The sequence below is a fragment of the Galeopterus variegatus genome, unplaced genomic scaffold (assembly GCF_000696425.1).
Source record: "Galeopterus variegatus unplaced genomic scaffold, G_variegatus-3.0.2 Scaffold115, whole genome shotgun sequence".
NCBI classification, from domain to species: domain Eukaryota; kingdom Metazoa; phylum Chordata; class Mammalia; order Dermoptera; family Cynocephalidae; genus Galeopterus; species Galeopterus variegatus.
Window position 1 is genome coordinate 650,689 of NW_007726226.1, and position 21,583 is coordinate 672,271.

A 21,583-nucleotide genomic window follows, 5' to 3' on the forward strand; every position below is an offset into this window, starting at 1 on the left:
CCCAGTCCGGTACGGGCGCGACACTGAGGGTTGCGATCCGTTGCCGGACACGAAAAAAGACAAAAAGGAAAAAAAAAAAACATGCATAAATTCATGTATTTTGACACCAGTGATAGTATAATTTACACACTTTCCTTTACCATTTCATTATCTTAAGTGTTTATTTTTTAAGAATCTAGAAATCTTTTATGAAACCACGGAACAGAAACTCCATGAACAGAAGGGATTTTTTTGTCTTTTCTGCTCATTGTAACAATAATGGTATACAGTAGATACTCAGAAAATTTGTATTGAATAAATGAATAGAATTTTTCCTTTTGGTCATTTTCTATTTAAATATATATACTTTATTTTACAAAAATGCCATCAAGTATATTACAGTTCCATAACTTAATTTTTTTCTTAACTGCATGTACTAAATAACTTTCTATGTCATTAACTATTCTTCTGCAGTCTCATGAAAATATTTTACTTTATGGATGCAACATGATTTGACTACCTCATTTCCTTGTTGAATATTTAGGTAGAGCTGCTTATTCATGTTTTTAAATTGAAGTATAACTTACATATAGTACAGTATACAGATCTTAAATGTATGTACAGTTTACAGTTACAGTGAGCTTTTTTCTTTTTTTAATTTAATGTTTAGATAGGAAATTATTTTCTCAACATAGAAACGAAGGAAAACATCACAAATTAAATCCAAAGTCAATTGATAAGGAACAAATTTAACACTCAGAGATTAACATCCTTAATACAAAAAGAACTCTTAAAAATGAATTAGAGAAATCTAAGCAGAAATTTGGTGAAGGACATGGGCAGATAAGTCACACACCCTTAAGAAACACACGTGGCTAATAGTACATTCTAAGATGTTGTTGGGAAGGGCGGGGTGGTTACAGCAAGCTTTGACACATATATACACTCATGTGACTAGCACCATAATCAAAATATAGGACATTGCCGTCCACCTAGAAAGTTCTTTCATACCCCATTTCAATCAGTCACTTGATCCTGTCCCAGCCCCAGGCAATCACTGATCTGCTTTTTGTCATTATAAATTAATATGTTTTTTCTAGAGTTTCATATACATGGAGTTATACATATGTATTCCTTTCTGCCTGCCTTTTTTTTACCCAATTTTTTGCTTTTGAAATTAATCCATGTTGGTTGTATCTATCAGAGTTTATTTCTTTTTATTGCTGAGCAGTATTCCCGTGTATGTACAGAACACCATTTGGTCATCCATTCCCCACCACGCATGACTTTTGGTGTGTTTCTATGTACCATTTGGTGTTGCAGAGCACTGCAGTGGTGATCCTTGTCTTTCATATTTGTGCATGTGCTTGTGGGGATAAATTCCTAAAATGGAATTGCAGGTCACAGGGTATGATCTTAAGAACCTTGCCTATCACCAGTTAATAAATTTCCAAAAGGCAGCACCAGTTGCCACTTCCACCAGTGGTGTGGAAGAATGTCTGCTTCTCGGCAACTTGCCAATCCCAGAAACTAGTGCCGTTTGGGTAGGTTAAAAATAGTGTCTCATTGGCTGTGTTTAAAAGGATCAGGAATCCAGAGTGGGAAAATCACTAGAGGATGGAAAGGAAGGGAACTCTGAATCCTTTCCAGGATCCATGAAGCCCCATCTGCAGCAGGGGGTGACGGCTGTCTAGGTGATCTGGCTGGAAAACTCCTGCTCCGTCTTAGCCCCATCATTGCAGTGTGTGCTGCTCCCTGCCCCAAGTGGCAGTCACCTGGTAACTGAATTTTTCAGAGGCAGAATTTGAATTGTCCTGAGGCACTGGGTCCCTTGCTGGTCACTGGAGCAGATGGTGCCAGAGCTCGGGCATTCTTGCGATAGGGACATCCACACTGTCCCACCAGCTACTTAGTCCAGAAGTGGTCATCAAGTGACTTGGGTGGGTGGGTTGGGGGGAGATGAAGAGGGAGGGAAAGATGTCATACAGAACAGAAGCATCAGGAATGAGATTCAGTTATTGTAAGGAAAAGTTGGAAAAAACTTCAGTGCCCATCAGAAGGAAATCAGTTATACTGTGGTTCATCCATGTGCTAAAATAGGAGGAATCATTAGATATGACATGGTAGACAGCCTTGTCCTTCACGACAATTGATTTTTCTGATCGTTGTAAAAAATCCAAACAATTCAGAGCACTTCTGACCCTTTGGAGTGAACCGCTTTTTTTCCTTAGCTTTTTATTATAGAAAATTTAAAAGATACACAAAAGTAGAGAGAATAGTAGAATGAATCCCAGGTGCACTGCACCCAGCTTCGGTACCTGTTTCATCTGTTTCCCAGACAGCATGTCGTTTTACCCATAAATACCTGCTAATAGATAAGGGCTTAAAATAAATGGCAACTAGGCTATTTTGTTGTTACACCTAACAGAATTATCAATAATTCTTTAATATCTTCTGTTGCCCATTCCATATTCAGTTTTCCTCTGTTGTCTCAAAAATGGCTTTCCCATCATAATCCAGACAAGGTTCATGCATTACATTTTTTAACGATGTCTCTTAAGTCTTTTATTCTCTAATGGTTCCTTCCCCCACCATCATCTTAGGATTTTTTTTCATGCTGTTGATTTTTTAGAGAAAACAGTTGATTTGTCCTCAACAGTGTCCCATATTCTTGATTTGACCTATCTCTTCCTCATGCTATCATTTCACTTGTGCTCACTGTTAACGTTTGGTTACACACTTCCCTACTCTTGTGGGATTATAATCTACTTTAACCTATGTGTTCCCCAGCTGTAGACCAAACATCACCTTCTCAGAGATTGCCAGACAAGCTCAGGGCTGGGCCCTTGTAATGTTCACAGACCACCTCGATGATTCCCTCAGCACTTAGCAGTTTGTAATTGTGCACTTACTTACATGAGTACTGGATGTCGGTCTGGCTCCCTCCCTAGAGAGTAAGACAGATGACAGGCACTGGGTCTCCCCAGTTCTGAGCAGAGTAGCTGTTGTGTAAGAGCCCCTCCTCTGGTGTGTGCTCATCACAGACACCTTATCTGCCTGAGGTGTGTGTGTTACAGCCCATAAATTGCCTTGCTGGACTTCACTGCTGAAACAGTCTTGTGGGGTAGGTAGCATGGTTACCAGTAACTCCATCACACTGGTAGAGAAATGTCCTCCAAGGGCTTAAGCACTTGGCCAGAGTCCCCCCATTAAGTGGAAGAGTTGGGGCCTTAAAACCTTGCAATTTGCTGTCCCCAGAGCCTGACCTTAGGCAAGACACACATGAAGCAGAGGAATTGCAGCCAGCCTGGAAGTGGGTGATGGTGTAACATACTTCTCCAACAGAGCCGACGCCCCGGCTGGCCGGTCGCCGAGCTAGGTGAGGAGGTGGGGGTTAGTAGCACAAAGCTGTTGACTCTGAGTGGAAACCTCTCAAGTCTCTCCTTTTGTGTTGACTTTTGGTTTTGAAGTAATTTCCAGCTTAGAGAAGAGTTGCAAGCCCATTACACAATTCTGTGAACATTTGATCACATTTGCCCTGTGATTCTCTCTTTTTATATTTATACATTTCTTTTCCTGAACTAAGTTGCAGAAATAATTCCCCATTACCCCTTAATACTTCAGAGTCTTTTTCTAATGGTCACTTTTTTAAGATTGGCTATGAAGCTGTTTTGGGTGGAGTCTTTGTCAGACCCCTAGGGACATCTTCCCACAAGTCAGGGACCTCCCCAGAGGCGTGTTTCTTTTGGGAGGAGGGGATTCAACATTCTGGTCAGGAAGGAGGAAGCCAGGCAGCTGCGGGTAGGCTTGAGTCTGGGGAAGACAGAGTTCTGGCTTATTTCCTTGGACCATCCTCTTGGCGTGGTTGGCACACAGTGTCCATGAGGTGCCTCTTTATCCAGCAGTCATTCAATGAGCCTAAAGAGAAACTGTTAAGGAGAAGCCGTGGCCCGATCCCTGCCCTGGGGCCCTTAGCATAGCTGAAGATAAAGTCACATAAAAACACTCACAGACATGTGTTAATGGCCATAATAGCCAGTTAATGTTAGTAACGATAGTCCACGCTTAGTGAGTGCTTACTGTGTGCTGAGAGCTGGAGTTCCTTTCCATTAGCTAAGTCCTCAGGCAACCCTCTCTAGTAGGTTCCATAATTATCTCCATTTTACAGATGGGACATACTAAGTTTAGACAGTTAAATGACTTACCCAAGACCACACAGCTGGTAGGCAGCCTGGCTCCAAAGCTCGTACTCGTAACCACTGTACCAAAGGCAAGGTCTCTTTGCCAAGGGAAGTCCTGAAAAGTTTCAAAGAGGAGGTGCTGTGTGATAGGAGTTGGAAGGACAAGTAGAAGCCCCTAACCAGAGTTAGGGGGAGGACAGAGAGATGGACCAGGAGCATTGGCTTTGGGGACGTGGGTCTCCCTACATGTTTATACCTTATCCTGACAGCTAAGAGAAGGCCATGAGAAGGGATGCCAGCTCACTGGAAATGGACCCTCACCTTGGAGACTAGTTACTACAGGGGTTGCAGCCATCCAAAGCAATGGCATCTGAACAAGGGCAGAAAGTGGGGACATTGGAGAGGTTTTAGACAATAGTGTCAAAAGGATCAGTTAATAAAAGCCATGAAAGATGTCAAGTTTCTTATTAGTTGGAACAAAGTAACTACATAGCTGAGCATGATCAGCCCTTTTCACAGTGAACATTGTTCTTGGAAAGCCCCTTCTGGAAGTTGTTAGTTTCTGTGTAATCTCAAAGGACTCTCACTGCTCTAAATCAAGGGAGTTGATGTTTATTGGGCACCTACAATGTGTCAGAGACTGTTAACTGCCTTGTGCAACATTATCTCATTTGATTATTAAAGTTGCTTTGAAAAGAAAAAGGAGGAGTTAAATGTACTGACCAAGGCACTAGTAGTTCTTGAATATCAGTGCACACTCGTTCTTTCATTCAGCACATGTTTTTAGCAGCTGATTGCTTACCAAGCTCTGTGCTACCCATTATATAAGAAATGAACAAAACAAAATTTTCTACTTTCATAGAGCTTCTAGTTGGGCATCAGGCCCAAATGAAGTACTCCTAGGGCATAGATAAGTGCCCTACAAGTCAGGAAATGGGGAGTATATCAGATTCCTAGGGCTCTTGTACCAAAGCATCGCAAATTGGGGGGCTTATTCTCTCAAGTTTATTCTCTCACAGTTCTGGAGGCTAGATGTTTGAAGTCAAGGTGTCGGCAGGCCATGCTCGCCCTGCAGGCACTAGGGGAGGATCCCTGCTTGGCTTTTCTAGCATCCGGTGCTGGCCGGCAATCCATGGCATTCCTTGGCTTGTAGCCACATCACTACAGTCTCTGCGTCCGTCTTCACATCCGTCTTCACAGGCCTTCTCCTCTATGTCTGTCTTCATTCATCTTGTCTTCTCTCTGCGTGTCCATGTGTCTCTGTTTTCTCTTCTTATAAGGACACCAGTCATGGATTGGGGCCCATCCTAACCCAGTGTGGCCTCATTTGAACTTGACTGCATCTATAAAGACCCTATATCCAAATAAAACCTCTCTTTTTAAGCAGGTCCCCAGGAGATTCCAATGCTTGTCATCACCTGACAACCTTTTGAGAACCCTGGACTTGAGTTGGGCAGGGGGTAGAGTCCCAGCTGGGGGGTGGCAGTGGCTGTTACTCTACTGACCCATCCTGGGCTTCTCGTGAGGGTCAAGGTGCCCAGGAGAGTTCACAAGAAGGAATCTGGAAATTGGGGACAGGAGCTGGAAGGGTGGAGCTTCGGAGTCCACGGCATGAGAGTGGTAGCCCAGGCGGAAGATGAGAGCTGCAAGGATTGGATGCATTGCAAAGAAGCAGTGTGGAAGGGGGCACAGCATGACTCCTGCCCCTAGGTAACGGAGGGTGTGGGGGAGTGAGGGACACCCCCAGTGCAGGAGGGGTGAGCTATGTGGTTGTATCAGGCTGAAGTGAAGAACTTGGGGGGGGGACCATGACTGTTTTATAAAAATGCCATGACTGTTGTGTGCGGGGGGTGTTTAGAGGGCTCAGAGGCATGGGTTTGTGGGGGACCTGAGAGGGGTGGGCAGGCTTGTGTGTGGTCACTGTTGGATGCCCTAGGAGCTGCAGCAGGGCCTGGTGCAGAGTTTGCCCAGAAGGCCAGTGGCTCTGGCTCCTGGGAATGAGAAGGTGTGTTTGGAGCTGTCCTGCCTGACAAGAGGCAAGGAGGCCAGTGGCAGAAAACGTGGTGCCTGGGGTGAGCTTTCACTTCACCGGAAGAAAGCTACAGGCTGGACTTCAGCAGGAGGGGATATTACTGGCATTGTGGGCTTCGTGTGCCATGGGCCACACTCTCGAGCATGTTGAAATAGTGTTCCCACAGAGGAGTGGATGCTTTACCGAAAATGCGTCCATGGGCTTTATGAAGCAATCAGGGCGGATGGGGAAGGAGGGTGAGCCTCTGCCTTCCTGGCCGCCCCAGTCGGTGCTGTGTACTCCGGAGGCCTGTGATGAACCAACCTTCCCCCTCCCTTTTCTTTTTCCCTGTAAATTTGCAAGTCTCCATTTCCTGTTGGTCACCTTGGTTACACATGGTGTTTCTCTACATCTCACTGCTCTTTGTTCTCGGCAGCCTGTTTCCCCAGCCTCTGGCCCAGGGCCTGGCTGCCCGGCCTCTCTAGGGAGGCAGCAGTGGGTGCAGTGAGGCCAAGCACCGTGGGAGCTCAGAGCAGGGGACCCACAGCGGCCCTCTCAGTGGCTGGTGTTCGAGAGCAGCTCAGCCCTGCTCTGCACCTTACCTGTTCGTGAAGCGGTTGTCACACTAAGTGGTGTCATACCTCAGGCCCCAGCCAGCTCCTCTGATGTCTCAGTCCAGGATTTGCTACCAACCTGCAATGTGGCCTTGGCAGTTGCATGTCTGTGCCTCATTTTCCTGGGTACTGGCGCTCATGCTAGTAGCACTGTCTGGGCCCACCTCAGGAGGATGGGTGTGGGGATGGAGGAAATGCATGCAGAGCCTGCACTGAATTACAGTAGTAAGCGGGGTGATAGTCCCATAAGAGAGAAGTGGGGGCGTGGGTGTGTTCAGAGATACAAGACTGGAAGGGCGTACACACCCCAGTATTCTCCCGGTGGTGGGATTACTGGTGATTTCAATTTTCTTTGTGCTCATCTGTGTTTTCTAAAATTTCTATAGTAATAAGGTATTTTATAATCAGTTATATAAAACAGTATTTTGAAAGGAAAATACAAACAAATCCAAACTATCCCATGGAGGCTCCAAAACATTGTGTTGAGAGCACTGGAGTCAGAAGACCTAGGTTCAGATTCATCATTTACTAACTGGTTGTCCTTAAGCAAGTAACTTAGCCTCTCAGCTGTCCTTGTCTGTAACACTGGGATGCTGGTAATCTCCACCTTGTGGGCCTGTTGGGGAATTAGAGGACAAAATGTATGGAACATAGGTCTGGGAGACACATAGATATATCGATATATCTCATAAGACTGTATAAAGCTATTTATTGCAATGAGCAATACCAAATATTCATGAAGACCTGGGGGGAGGTACGAAAAGCTTGGGGAGCTAAACTTCAGTGGAAAGAGAAGGCTCTGTCCTTCCTTGCCTTTTGGGAGGCATGTGACCCAGTGTACTGAGTAGCAACAGAGGGTTTCTAAGGAGGAAGCAGGTTAGCATTTACAGAGAATTGGGAGCTGCCAAAATTATAAATACATACATACATACATCTATATATTATACGTAAGAGATGGGGCAGGGGTGGGAGATTTAATCTTGGGCCCAATCCCTGGATCTCCCAAGACAGGGCACCCAGCACTTGGCTGCCTGGGGTTTCCATGAGCTGTTGGAGGCCTCTCCTAGGCTTCTAATGCCATGTTGTGTGGAAATTCTTACCACGGCATTCTGCAGGTGGAAGCTGTGGTTCTCAATCTCTTGAGTCTTTCTGTACATCTTTAGGCTTAGAATCATCAAATTATTAGGCACTGAGCCAGGGAATTTCGCAGAGTCTCACTTTGCTGATGTGCTGGAGTTTAATTTTCCCCAGGACGCCACATCTTTAGGCTTAGAATCATCAAATTATTAGGCACTGAGCCAGGGAATTTCGCAGAGTCTCGCTTTGCTGATGTGCTGGAGTTTAATTTTCCCCAGGACGCCAGTGCCCAGCAGCCAGCACCCTAAAGCACCATTTCACAGAGTGGGTTTTCAGGGATGTTGTTATTTAGCCCCCCAAAGAAGGAGGGGGAGTTGGTGTTCTGTAGCTAAGGAAGTTTAACCTAGAGCTTCCCAAAGTTATATAAGTTTTTTCTGAACAAATGTTCAGTTCCTGTGCTGGTCTAATATATGATTTCTTTTAGGAAGAAGTAATGTATGCATTGTTTCCCAAACTATGGCCACAGAACCCTTTTCTTCAGGGAGCTTATCTCAGAGAGTGGTGTGCCACAGAACACACTTTGGGAAACATTGCCTTTGGAATGCCTCCTAGGTGCACAGTTTGTACTTCTTGAAATTCCTAATCCTCCTTGGAAACCCTGTGATGCTGTTGGGTAGACTGAGGCACATGCTACCCTAAAACAACGACAGAGCTTTCTCTTTCCCCTGGAATTCAGCTCCCCCAATTTCTTGTACCTTTCTCTGGATTTCATGAGGATTTTGAATTGCTCGTTGTGATGAATAGTTTTATACAGCCTAAGATCAGGAGCAAATCATTTTTTTATCACCTGTTCATTTCAAGCATTTGCCATTCCTGAAATGTGGAGATTTGGGTAATTACTGAGCATCTCTTTTGTACCAGGTACTGGAATCACAGGGCTATGCAAGACAAACCTAGTCCCTGTCCTCATGGTTTACAGTCTTGCAGGGAAGGACAGTAAGAGTGAGTGGATGAATGGATGAAAAGTCCTAGGGGAGGATCTGACAGAAGCATGAGCAGGGAACACTCTTTTCAGAAGTGGATTTTAAGCTGAGATTTGAAGGAAGAGTGGGTTAATAATGAAAAGTAAAACTGTGAGGCAATTAGAAGAAAATAATTCGATGCAGGACACCAGGGGTTAAACTGAGCACTTCCTCCTGTAATGTGAGAAACCAGGGTGACTGATTGAACTTTTACAGTGTGGGCGACTATTCAAATGACCTTCAGACTCCTCCGAGGCTCAGAATCTGTGTATGAAGAGCTTATGCTGAATTTTCTACCCACCTCTGTCCTGCAGCAGTGATAGACGGTTGTCTCTGTGGTGGTCTCTGCCCAGCAGTTCTGGTTGTGTGCTCAGGGTCTTATGTAAGTGCACCTCAGACTGGCTTCGCCCACATCCCCAAGCACATCTGAGCCTAGCACAGATATGGAAAGTGTTTGCCACTGGCAGGGTCAGTGCCTCTGGAGGGGAGGGGGCAGCAGAGACCAGACACATGCCTGGAATCTTCGCAAACCTGTTTAGACAGCCCAGACAGTGCAGACAGTTTGGGGCTTTGCGTAGGCTGTGATTCACTGTCCTTGGCCTTTCCCGGACCACTCTCTCTCTCAGATAATCCTCTTTCTGCTTGACAGCCCCCAGGCAAAGTTCTTGGGCAACAAAAAGCTTGGATTCCAAAGGAGTCAAGCCTGTTTTGACCCCTACACCTCCCCTTCCCCCAGAATGGCTCCTCTGGTCTCAGAAATGCTGGCTGACAGGTCAGAGAGAGGGTTTCCCACTAAGGGAGAGGGACAGTTTACCCCTCCATCGGTTACCCCAGGGAAGGGTGCAGGTGTAGGCAAGAGAGCTCCGAGGGGAGAGGAGGGCATAAAAGGCCACAGGCAGAGGGAAATATTCCATTCATTTATTCATACACTTGTTCACTCATTCAGCAGACATTCATTAATCCTTACTGTGTGCCAGGTACAGAGGGCACAGCCAAGAGCGGGAGAGAGAAGTGGCTCCCTCCCCCACGGAGATCCCCTTCCTATTAGCAAACACTTCAATCAGCAGTAAGTGCTGCTTGTGGGAAGCCCATGACATGGAGATTCTGGAGGGTAGGAGGGAGGTGGGAAAGGCCTCTGAGGAATGGCCCGAGCAGAGGCCTGAAGGAAGAGAAACAGCCCACATGCCCCAAACCAGGGTTGGATGAAGTCCTGGCACCACCTTACAGTGAAGTACCATGCAGCCATTGAAAACACTGGGAAGTGGGAAGCAGTTTAGATTGTGATCCCACTTTATGAAAGGAAGAAACATCAGAAGAATCCATGCAGAACTTCTCTCTGAATCCCTCTGAAGGAAGTATTATAAATGCTGTTACTTTTTACTACTCTTTAAAATTCATCAGTGAACATATAATTTATACTTAGTAAAAGGAAAAAAAAAAGGAAAACCACTTCTGGGGAAGACCGTGGCAGGGGCTTTGCATCGTAGGAGCGTAGGAGTCATGGTTAAAGGGTTGGTTTTGTTAAAGGGATGATGCAGGGTTGCCAGGAAATCTCAGGGATAGCTTTTGAACTAGGCTTTAAAAACAGTGGGTGTCTAGTCCTTGTCTCCATTTATTTTTTAAACTAGTAACATAGTAATCATTGGAATAATAAAGAAATTATACAATGACTTTTTAAAAAAAAAATTCAGACAGCGTTGAAAAGCACAAAAGTGAAAATCACGCACGATCTCAGTCACCCACCTCCATCCCAGAGATAACCACTGTCAACATTTTGGTGCACAGATGCTCCTTGACTTACGATGGGGTATATCCTGATAAACCCATCGTAAGTTAAAAATATCAAATCAAAAATGTATTGAATACACCTAACCTACTGAGCATTATAGCTTAGCCTTGCCTACCCTTAAACGTGCTCAGAACACTTACATTAGCCTACAGCTGGGCAAAATCATCTGACACAAAGCATATTTTATAATACAGGGTGGAATATCTCATATATAATTCATCGAATACTGTACTGAAAGTGAAAAACAGAATGGTGGTAAGGGTGCTCGAAGTACGGTCTTTACTGAATGCTGTTGCCTTCACACCATCTTAATGTCGAAAAATCCCAAGTTGAACCATTGTAAGTCAAAGACTGTGTATCTTCTAGTTTCTTCCAACCCATAGTTATTCTTTTAAAAAATAAAATAAACTACCGTGTTAGCAAAAGCAGGTTTTTTTGTAAGGTAGATTTTTTTCTCCCTGAGCTCCTTCATGGCCATCTGTCCTGTGCCTCCACCTGCTCATCTCTAGATCAACCTGTGGCAGGTGGGCTCTCCTGTGTGGCTCAGGTGATATAGGCAGGCAGGCAGCAGCTGGGGAGGAAGCCTCTGCCCATCCCTCCACCCCTCTTCATCTCTGCCTTCTCCCAGCCTTTCTGCTGGCCACCCTGATGCTGACTGCCAGGCCTGCTGAGAGGAAGGTCACCCTGCCTGGCCCAGGTCCTGCCCACCCACTGCCCGCACTGATTGCTGAGTGCCTGCCAAGCGCCTGCCTAATCTGGAGAGAGCTTTACAAGCCGCCAGGGGCAGGCTGCTCTTTTGTTTCTGGAATGCAGGTCACTCAGCAAAGGGGCTGGCTCCTGCACCAGCGCTGCTGCAGGCTTCAAGCAGACCTGGGTCAAGAGCGCTAGGGGAGGCATGCAGACCCTTACGGCAAAGCCTTGTAATGAATGCCTTTCTTCCCTAATTGGGTTAGAGAAGTAATCAGCTGGACTCAAACTAAACAGGAGAGGCATGCTGGAGTCCCACGCTGTTGTTTATATGCCAAAGAATCACCCTTCTCTTAGTGACAGGAAGAAGCGGAGCTCAGGGCTACTAATTTTATTTGGTTTGGGGGATCTGCAGAGTGTACAGTGATGGACAGGTGTCCTTTCCTGGGGAGGCGCCCCAGCCCCAGCTGTCAACAAACCCTAAGGTAGAAAGCTTCATTCCACGTTACTCAAAGCAAGTTCCTTAGAGAGCCTGAAGAGCCTTTGACAGAAATAAACTCAACTTATCTGAGGTTTGATGATCCACTTTGCTGAGCTACTATTACATGCCAAATACTTTACATTTATGGCAGTGTGACTCTATTTCTCAGATGAGAACACTGAGGGTCAGAATTCATATGCCCAAAGTTCATAGACAGTGGAACTGAGATTCTGACCCAGAACTGCCTGACTTCATACATGCCCAAAGTTCCTAAATAGTGGAATTGAGATTCTGACCCAGAACTGCCTGATTTCACAATCTGTATCAAGCTGCTCCCCTGTGTGCTGGAGGGGGAGGTGTTTGGTACAGGAAGGGACGTTCCTGTATTCATTCTATTTTATAACAGATATTTTTTTGAACACCCACCTCTGTGCCAGCCACCATACTGGGCACTGGGAAAACAGCATGGGTAGAACTCCCAGCCCCTGATTTCTGGAGCCTAGAGCTTAGCAGGAAGAGACACATAAATAAGTAAATATTTGGCCATGAGGAAGGGCATGATGGGAGAGATAATAAGGGAAAACCTGGTTTGGATTGATGTAGAGGTGAGGGAAGGCCTCTCTTGGAAAGTGACATTTAAACCAGTATTTGAGGGACAAGCAGAAATAGGGATGAAGAGCATCCCCGGGAGCTGGTGTTCTGAGGTTCAGAATCCTGCCACCCTAGTGACTAGCCTTTTCCAGGACACCTTACCTGCTAACTTCTTCTTGACGTGTAATGCTACCTGTTCCAATGGTCCATAACTTTTTCTTTAATGCACTTATGGCTCCCTTTGAGACTCTACTCAAGACAAATGACCTTTTCCCCAAGATAGTGTACAAAGGAAAGATACATGGTGTGTTGCTTTGAGGTCTCTTCTCCCACTTGGCACAAGGAAATATCTAGAAGGCGTTGAGCTTGGCTGAGTTGAGCGGGGAGGGAAGTCAGGATGTTGCATATCTAACTTGCATTTTGGGGCTTTGAACTTCACCGATGAGGGCAGTGGGACCGAGCCAAAGGTCACTTGGCTAAGGCTGATTTCCGGCAGGTGCGCCCTAACAGACACTGGGGATCTGTGATTGTGGTTGCTTCTTGTCATGCGCCTGAACTTAGAGCCCTGTGCTTAGAGGAAATACCCCAGTAGCCTGCAAGCTTGTGGGGGCTGCTGGAGGGTAGCATCACTGTTGGGGGGAGCTGCAGCCCCACATTGACTGCTGCTCCCTGCTGGCTAGCCTTAGCCCAGAAGGAGACTGGCCCAGAGATCTTCATGCAAGGCTTCTCTTACCAGGTTGATGCCCTGCTCTGAGCCCTTCAATGGCTCCCCGTTTCCCTCAGGGCAGGGCAGGTTTCATGGTAGGGCATGTAAGCGGGGACCCTGCCCACTTCTGCTTTGTCTAGGCACACCCTACCTGTCTGGTGGCTGTTCCTACAGCTGCAGATTTCCCCATGGGACACCCGCATGGCTTTGTAGGTGCTGTTTCTCCTGCTGAGCATCCTTCCCTTTCTGCATCTTCGACAGGTAAATTTTTAGACGTTGTTTCGAACCTGGGCTATTTCTCCTCTTTGAAGTCCCCGGGGACCTGCTACACTGTAGTGTTGGTCACACCTTCCTCTTCCCAGGGCTTTCCAAGCCCATCACTGTAATTCCTTCCTTCTTTCCTCCAACAACTAGTCACTGGGCACCTGACCGTGTTCTAGTCACACTGGGGTGCTGGCGAAACAATAAATGAAAGCAGACCCAGACCCCACCCTCAAGGACTTTGAACTCCCCTGATGGCCACATAAATGCATGAAACCATGAAGATGAATACACAAAGACGTCAGGTCTTTTGCTTAAAGAAGTTAAGCTGGGGATAAAAGATTTCTGTGGCCAAAAAGTAAAATAAAATATTGAAATAAAAAGGGTATGTTGGAAGTCTTCTGGACTCGGATCTGTTACTAGTCAAATAAAGTCCTGGGATTAGGAGACTTTTTCACACTTATTTTCTGCAATTATAAACACAAGGGAGAGGAAGTAATTTTTTCAGGCTTTGAGCACCTTCTATGAGCAAAGTTTTAGGATTATGAAGACAGCTGAGTCCTGGCCTCAGGGCTGTCTGGGGCACAGGCCAGAGGAGGAGGGATCACAGTGTGAGTTCTCAGCACAAGCGTCCTCGCCTCAGAAAAGACGGGGACTCCCGCAGCATCTGTAGCTGTCCATCGTGGTGTTCATCACAGTTTGGAATTCTTTAATTGCCATATTATTCGATTGCCATCTCTCTTATTGGGCCATAGACTCCACGAGCACGGGTGATGTATCTATCTTATTTTTTTATAACAGCTTTACTGAGATGTAATAATTCACATACCATAAAATTTACCTTTTTAAGGTGTGCAGTTCGTTTGTTAGTAAGTATATCCACAGAGTTGTACAACCATCACCATTATCTAATTTCAGAAGAGTTTCATCATTCTGAAAAGAAACTCCACACCCCATTAACTCCTACCCCTACCACAGCAACCACTAATCTACTTCTGGTTTATATGGATTTTCCTATTCTGGACATCTCATATAAGTGGAATCATACAATATGTAGTCTTTTATGACCGGCTTTTTTTCCTCAGCATGATGTTTTCAAGGTTCATCCCTGTTGTAACACATATAATATTCCATTGTATGGATAAACTACATTTTGTGTATCTTTTCATTAGTTAATGGACACTTGGGTTGTTTCCATTTGGGGGCTTTCTGAATAATGCTGCTGTGAATATTCATGCACAAGTTTTTACGTGGCCGTATGTTTTCATTTCTGTTAGGCATATACCCGTGATTGGAATTGCTGGGTTATGTGATAGCTCTATGGTTAGCATTTTGAGGAACTGCCCAACTTTCCCACAGAGACTGCACCATTTTACTTTCCCACCAGTGCTGTATGAGGTTCCAGTTTTCCCACATTCTCACCAACAATTGTTGATTTTCAGTTTTGTGGTGTTGTTTTTTTAATAACAGCCATCCTAATGGGTGTGAGGTGGTATCTTATTTTGGTTTTGATTTGTATTTCCCTAATAATTAGTAATGTCGAACATCTTTTCATGTGCTTCTTTATACCTTCGTTGGAGAAATGGCTGTTCAGTCCCATTTTTAAATTGGGTTGTTTGTCTTTCTATTGTTAAGTCGTAAGATATTCTGGATACTGTCTCTTACTGACATATGACTTCCAAATTTTCTCCCATTCTGTGGGTTGCCCTTTTGCTTTCTTCTTTGTTTTTACTTTTATTTTTTACAAAGATGACAGTAAGGGGATCTTAACCCTTGACTTGGTGTTGTCAGCACCACGCTCTCCCAAGTGAGCAACCGGCCATCCCTATATGGGATCTGAACCCGTGGCCTTGGTGTTGTCAGCACCACACTCTCCCAAGTGAGCCACAGGCCAGCCCCCTTTTGCTTTCTTGATGGTATCTTTTGAAGCATGAAAGTTTTTAATTTTGAAATCCAACTTAGGTAATTTTTGTTGTTATTGTTGCTTCTGTCATTTCTAAGAAACCATGGCCTGACCTAAAGTCATAAAGACTTATTCCTGCTTCCTTCTAGGAGTTTTATGTTTTGAGTCTTACATTTAGGTCTATGTCTATGTTATTTCAGATTATATCCCCAGTGCCTAGAGTAATGCCAAGTATATAGAAGGTACTTTATACTTGTTGAGTGAAATGAATGAATGAATATCTCTTGAATGCATGAATGAACAAACGGGTGTCTTCCTTCTAGTCCTCGGTCTGTTGCTGGTTAAGTAAAGCCCTAGGCTTAAGAGAGAGGCATTGTACAGAAAAGGAGCAACAGTTTGTTTTAATCTCATCTCCCATAAATCTGCCCTCAGTGAGCGCTCACATTTTTTTTTCTGCTAACTTCTTTTCTATTTCCCTTCAATTTTGCTTCTCTTTAGTTTCTCTATTTGACGAAATATTGCTAAGACATTTCCTAATCAAATAATGCCTAATCTACTTTGGTTAAATGGCAACTATGGTAGATATATAAGAAATGTTTTCTGTTGTAAAAATCTTTGTTGGTTTGATATTTCTTTTGTTGGTTTTTCTTATGTTAGACAAATAAATTCAGATAACCTGGCAGTGTATAAATTACAAAGTAGAAAGTTACCTACTGGGTGGGGCAGGGGAGTAGATATCATGATGTCCAGAACTTACTTTTAGAAAAAAGTCTATATAGAGAGAAAGAAGGCAAAATGTCAATAATTAGTGACTTGAGGTGAAGGGTTTTGGGGAGTTCCTCGTAGTAGTATTTCAACAACTATTTTTAGGTTGATTTTTTTTTCTTCGTAAAACTGTCTCTCACAGTCCTACCCACAGAGCAAATTAGCTGTGGACCCTGAGAGGTTACTATGTGCTGGGCATTTTGTGTACATTTTTCACTTAATTCTCAGCTATTGAGGAGAGAGCAGAGGTCAGGGCAGGTGACCAGGGTTGCACAACTTGGCCGAGTGGTTGGACCACAATTTGGATGTAGGTCTGTGACCTCAAGGCCTTGATTCTTTTATAGTTTTTTAAGGTGTACCTCAAATGGCAAACTTTTCCCCTGGGAATGACTGGCTTCCTCTGTCATCATGTAGGTCCCTGATGCTTTACAAGCCTGTGCTTAGTGAGGGCAGATGAGAGATATTCCAGGAGTTTCTGCAGTAGAAGGGCTGCTATCCGGGGACCTGAAGGAAAATGAACAAGGATGTGGAAGGAATCGTCACCTCCCCACTAGTCACCAGGCAGACCCTGATGCTCTTGGGCAGCAGCCCTGACCCCCTTCTGCCCCACCTGCCCTCCAGGAACTGAAGCTGCCCGCCTTCCGAGCCTACTCCCCACTCCTGAAGAGCCGCCGGTTCTTCGTCGACATCCTGACCCTGCTGAGCAGCCACTGCCAGCTCTGCCCTGCAGCCCGGCACCTGGCCGTCTACCTGCTGGACCACTTCATGGATCGCTATAACATCACCACCTCCAAGCAGCTCTACACCGTGGCCATCTCCTGCCTCCTGCTCGCAAGTAAGTGGAAACCCGCTCCTTCCTCTGCGTTTGTGCCGTCCGTCTCCTCCCCATCAGCAAGCCCTGCTGCTCCCGGTCGTTTCACATTTCAGTGGTATTTGCATGTCTTCTGTGTTCGTCCTTTGCTTTGTGCCAACTACATTTATTAATAATTGTAAGCATGTTTTAGCATCTATAATATACCAGGATAAGTGATAAGGATTTTAGCAGCTTGATCTTAATTAATCCACACAATGACCCTAGGAGACAGATACTCTTAATACCCCATTTTACGGAAGAACAGAGAGGTTAAGAAACTTGCCTTGGGTTGCCCGACTAGTACATGGCAAACGAGCTTTGAGCCCAGAACTGCATGATGCCAGAACCTGTGCTCTTAACCCCATGTCTCCTGTTTCCTGGTATGACGGCTCTGAATGTGCTGGGAAGAGAACCCCAGCAGCCACTGTTCTCTGAGGTGTTTAGGAATGTGACTGCTCGATTTGGACTTACGCAGTACCCATTAGTAGTCACCAGGCCTCAGCACAGTCCTTGTGGGGTTTGCACCTTCCAAAGAGGCCTCACTAAAAACGCAGCATAGCTTTGACCATCTGTCTGTCTGCCTTGGTAGGGATAACTATATTACTGTATAATGTGCTGCTGCTCGGCTGAGCTTAAAACACAGCTCTGCCATGCCACCCCGCCTCTTACAACCGCCCACGGTTTACCAGCTGTCTTAGGATAAAGACCAGCCTTCAGGTTCCTGCCTCTCTGGCCTCATGCCTTTCTCCTCCTCACTCCTGGGTTCCAGCCACACTGTCACAGAACTTTGCACAGGCTGTCCCTCTGCCTGGACTGCTTCTGCCTGCCCACTCGGGCCCCACATCCCTGTGAGAACCTTTCCCCACTGCCCTGGGCAGGTGGGGTCTCCCTGACATACAGACCCACAGCATCATGTACTTTGAATTAACACCTATCACCCCCACTAGACAGTGAGTTTCGGGAAGGGAAAGGAGCTTGGCACGTAGTAAGAGGTCAAGAAAATATTTGTAGAATAAATGAAATCAGTAGAGCTAAGGGCTCCTTTCGAACTGGGCTTCTGCACTCCCCCAGGTTGCCCTTCCAGTGGAGGAGTGAAATGCCCCTAAGGCCTCAGGCTCAAGGTGGCCAGCTGCAGTCAGGACATTTTTTTGTCATCTAGTATTTTATCCTTAAAATTCAATCAGGTTTTGGGCCGGCCCGTGGCTCACTCGGTAGAGTGCGGTGCTGATAACACCAAGGCCCTGGGTTCGGATCCTTAAAAAAAAAAAAAAAAAAAAATTCAATCAGGTTTTATATATTTCCCCCACCACATGCTGTTGTCCTGTTTTGTTATGCAGGTCCCTCCCCTCCCCCAGTCCTGAGTGCGTGCTGCTGCAGAAAGACTGTGCCCACGTTCTCCTGTGGCTTTGTCTACTCCTGGCTCACTTCTGTAAACCCCGTAGGCACCATCACCCAGTTGGAGAAGCACAAACTAAATTTAGAGTTTTCAAAATTCCATCTTGTTTACCACCCTGGCACCTTGTACCTACTGTTGTTTGTGATCCCTTTGGCTGCTTTATGTCTACAACTCCACCGTTTGTGATTTTTCTCTACCTCGGGCCAGCTGAATTTCCTTTGTTACACGTGGGCGCCAGTCTTGCTGGGAGTCCAGCCTATTGACTACTTCAGAGTCCCTCGCAATGCACATCTCCCTCTCACCTTGGGAAGAGATGCGGGGCTTGTGAGATGTGGTGCAGGAGAGATCTGCACCATGGTCTTTGGCTTGCTGCTGTCTGTGATCTGTGAGCTGCATCGAGGTCTGCTGGGGGCAGGGGACTTTTATTTCCATGGGGCCATAGAGGCTCTCCCCCCAGCGTCTGTCTGGGGAGCTGGGGACAGGAGGCACACACTGGAGTCTCCTTTGTGCTGCTGTCGCCAGGCGGAGGGAGGGTGCCTTTCAGACAGAGAGGCAGACGCCCCCACCCACACATCTGAGAGCAGCAGCTAGCCTCAGGCAGCAGGAACGGATTTTTCAGGACACCTGCCATATGCTCCAGAAGCCCAAGCAAAGAAAAGTTTCCATGACAGCCTACAATCCTATTCATTCTTCCCTTCCCTCTCCCCAGGCCGACTGTCAACCACAGCGGCAGTCACCTGGCCTTAGGAAGTTTGGAATTCTGCTAATTTGGTACCGAATTATTTTGAGATAAGAAGAGCTAGGGTTCTTGCTCCCACCTGTCAGTTCTCGGGGTTTTAAAACTGCTTCCAAATAAGGGCATAGATGGGACCTTCTCACCTGTATACAATCCCTTCTGCCCCCATAAAACAGGTCAGTCAAAAGCCCATGTCTGCAGGCCTACGAAAGGAGGCAGAAGAAGCCAGAGCTTTTAGGTCATTCTACCATGGACATGTGGCAAAGCCGCCCTTTGTCTGTCTGTGACTGATTTTATTGTCTGCGTCTCCTACCTTAACAACAAGAAAGAATCGTAATACTCCAAATATAGTATAGATATAAATATACTACAAATATGAGTATAATAGTACTTTCTTCTTTAATCTTTCATCTCATACATCACCCCTTTCCTAACTATCTGTGTTGCTCTTGTTAGTTAATTAAAAGGATGATTTGACGACATGGAAACTCACAACTGGGCCGGCCCGTGGCTCACTCGGGAGAGTGCGGTGCTGATAACACCAAGGCCCCGGGTTCGGATCCCATATAGGGATGGCCAGTTCGCTCACTGGCTGAGCGTGGTGCTGACAACACCAAGCCAAGGGTTAGGATCCCCTTACCGGTCATCTTTAAAAAAAAAGAAACTCGCAACTGCTGGGTGAGTTGACTTTGACAGCGCACAATAATAATCGTCAGCACCGCGGCTTCCTTCGGTACTTACCGCCTCTTTCTCAGTACCCAGCCCTGTGCCAGGCACTTCGCACACATCACACAGAATCCTCACGACCAGCCAGGTGACTGTGCTGTCATCTGTCCATTTTGTAGGTACAGAGAGGCCAAGTCACTTGCCCAAGGTCACTCAGCTTGGGGTTTTGCTTTTTTTAAAATTTGAATTAAGATAAAATTCATACCCTAACATAAAATTCACCATTTTAACCATTTTAAAGTGTACGATTCAGTGGCATTCACACTGTTGTGCAGCCATCACTCTATCTAGTTCCAGAACATTTTTCACCCTAGAAGGAACCTTTGTACTCAGTAAGCAGTCACGTTCTATCCCTTTCTATTCCTAGCCCTGGCAACCACTAATCTGCTTTCTGTCTGTATGGATTTGAATTCGGGCTCTTCCATATTATAAAAGGGATCGTGTAAGATGTGACCTTTTGTGTCTGGCTTCTTTCACTTCACATGATGTTTTCAAGGTTCATCCATGTTGCAGCATTTATCAGCACTTCCTTCCTTTTTTATGGCTGAGTAATATTCCACTGCAAATACCACAACTTGTTTATCCAGCCATCTGTGGGTGGATAGTAGGGTCATTTTCACCTTTTGCCCATTGTGAATAGCGACATTTGGGTACCACGTTTATTAGAACATCTTTTTTCAGTTATTTTATATAAAGGAATTGAAGTGTGGGTCATATGGTAATTCCACGTTGAACTTTTTGAGAAATCTTGGAGTTTTGCTTTTGCCTGGTGGTTGCTGCTCAGAGGTGACTGGACTGCTGAGTCTTTAGCCACGGGGCATGGACAAGCCTGAGAAAGGAGGGAGGATGTCAGAGAAAGCCAGAAAGGCAGGAGTGGCCTTTTTGTACATTATTTTGATACAAGAAATGTGAGATATGTTTTTATTGTAAAAAATCTGAAAGATATAGAAGCACCTACTGTGAAAATTAGTTTCCCCCCATATGCACAGTCCTGTTCCCACAATTTGGTGTGTGTTCTTCCAGACCCAGATGTACTTATGTGTTTTCATAATTAGGAAAGTAAATCTATTTGCCATGCCTAGGGGGCAGGGCAAGGAGATGCATCATAGATAACACCCATATAACCAGTAAACGAAATTGTGAGATTCCTTCTCTTCCTCCCTTTTCCATTCCCTGCCCACCCCACCAATCCCAATTGCACCATACTTTCTCTTTGCAGACTTCTGTTTTCTTTCATTGTCACTTCCAGACCCCCACCCCCTCCCTGGGAAAACAAAGTTTCTTACTCCCGAGTTGCTTTCCTCTGGACTGTGAGCCACGTCCTGCCCCTGTCTGGCTGCTCTTGTGCATGAAAAGCAGTGGAAGGTGAGGGGAGCAGATTATCTGTTTCTTGGGGTAAAGTTCTGACTTTTTGGTTTTCATAGGTGAAGTTCAGTCCAGTGCAGGCCTTCCTCTCTGCGCCCATCTTCCTCCTCAAGAGAGAGAAGTGTCAGCCAGGAGGGTGGTCACTGGGCCTTTCTGCCAGGAAAGGACCCCACTCTGGGCACTGATCCTGCAGGGCAGTGTCCCTTAGTCCACAGTGAGTCCGTCATGCTGTGCTGAGCTTACCTGTAGAAAGGCCCATCTCCTCCTGAAGATTCTTTAAGTTAGAAATGGTATACTCACTTGTAAAGTGATAATCAAAGAATAAAATAAAAATCTGTTTCCCATCTCACTCTCCTATGCTGACTTCTGGGAACATTTTCTTGTGTCTTCTTTGAAAATTGATCTAGTGTATCTTCCTTCCTTCCTTCCTTCCTTCCTTC

At 45.6% G+C, this 21,583-nt stretch overlaps 1 protein-coding gene across 1 annotated transcript in view; it reads left to right on the forward strand.

Moving 5' to 3' along the window:
- CCNJL (cyclin J-like) overlaps positions 1-21,583 on the forward strand; it is a 53,385-nt gene that overhangs the window by 11,684 nt on the left and 20,118 nt on the right. The window contains exon 3 of the mRNA XM_008587123.1: positions 16,689-16,902. Coding sequence (XP_008585345.1) covers positions 16,689-16,902 — 214 coding nt within the window. The remainder of the gene's footprint in view (positions 1-16,688; positions 16,903-21,583) is intronic.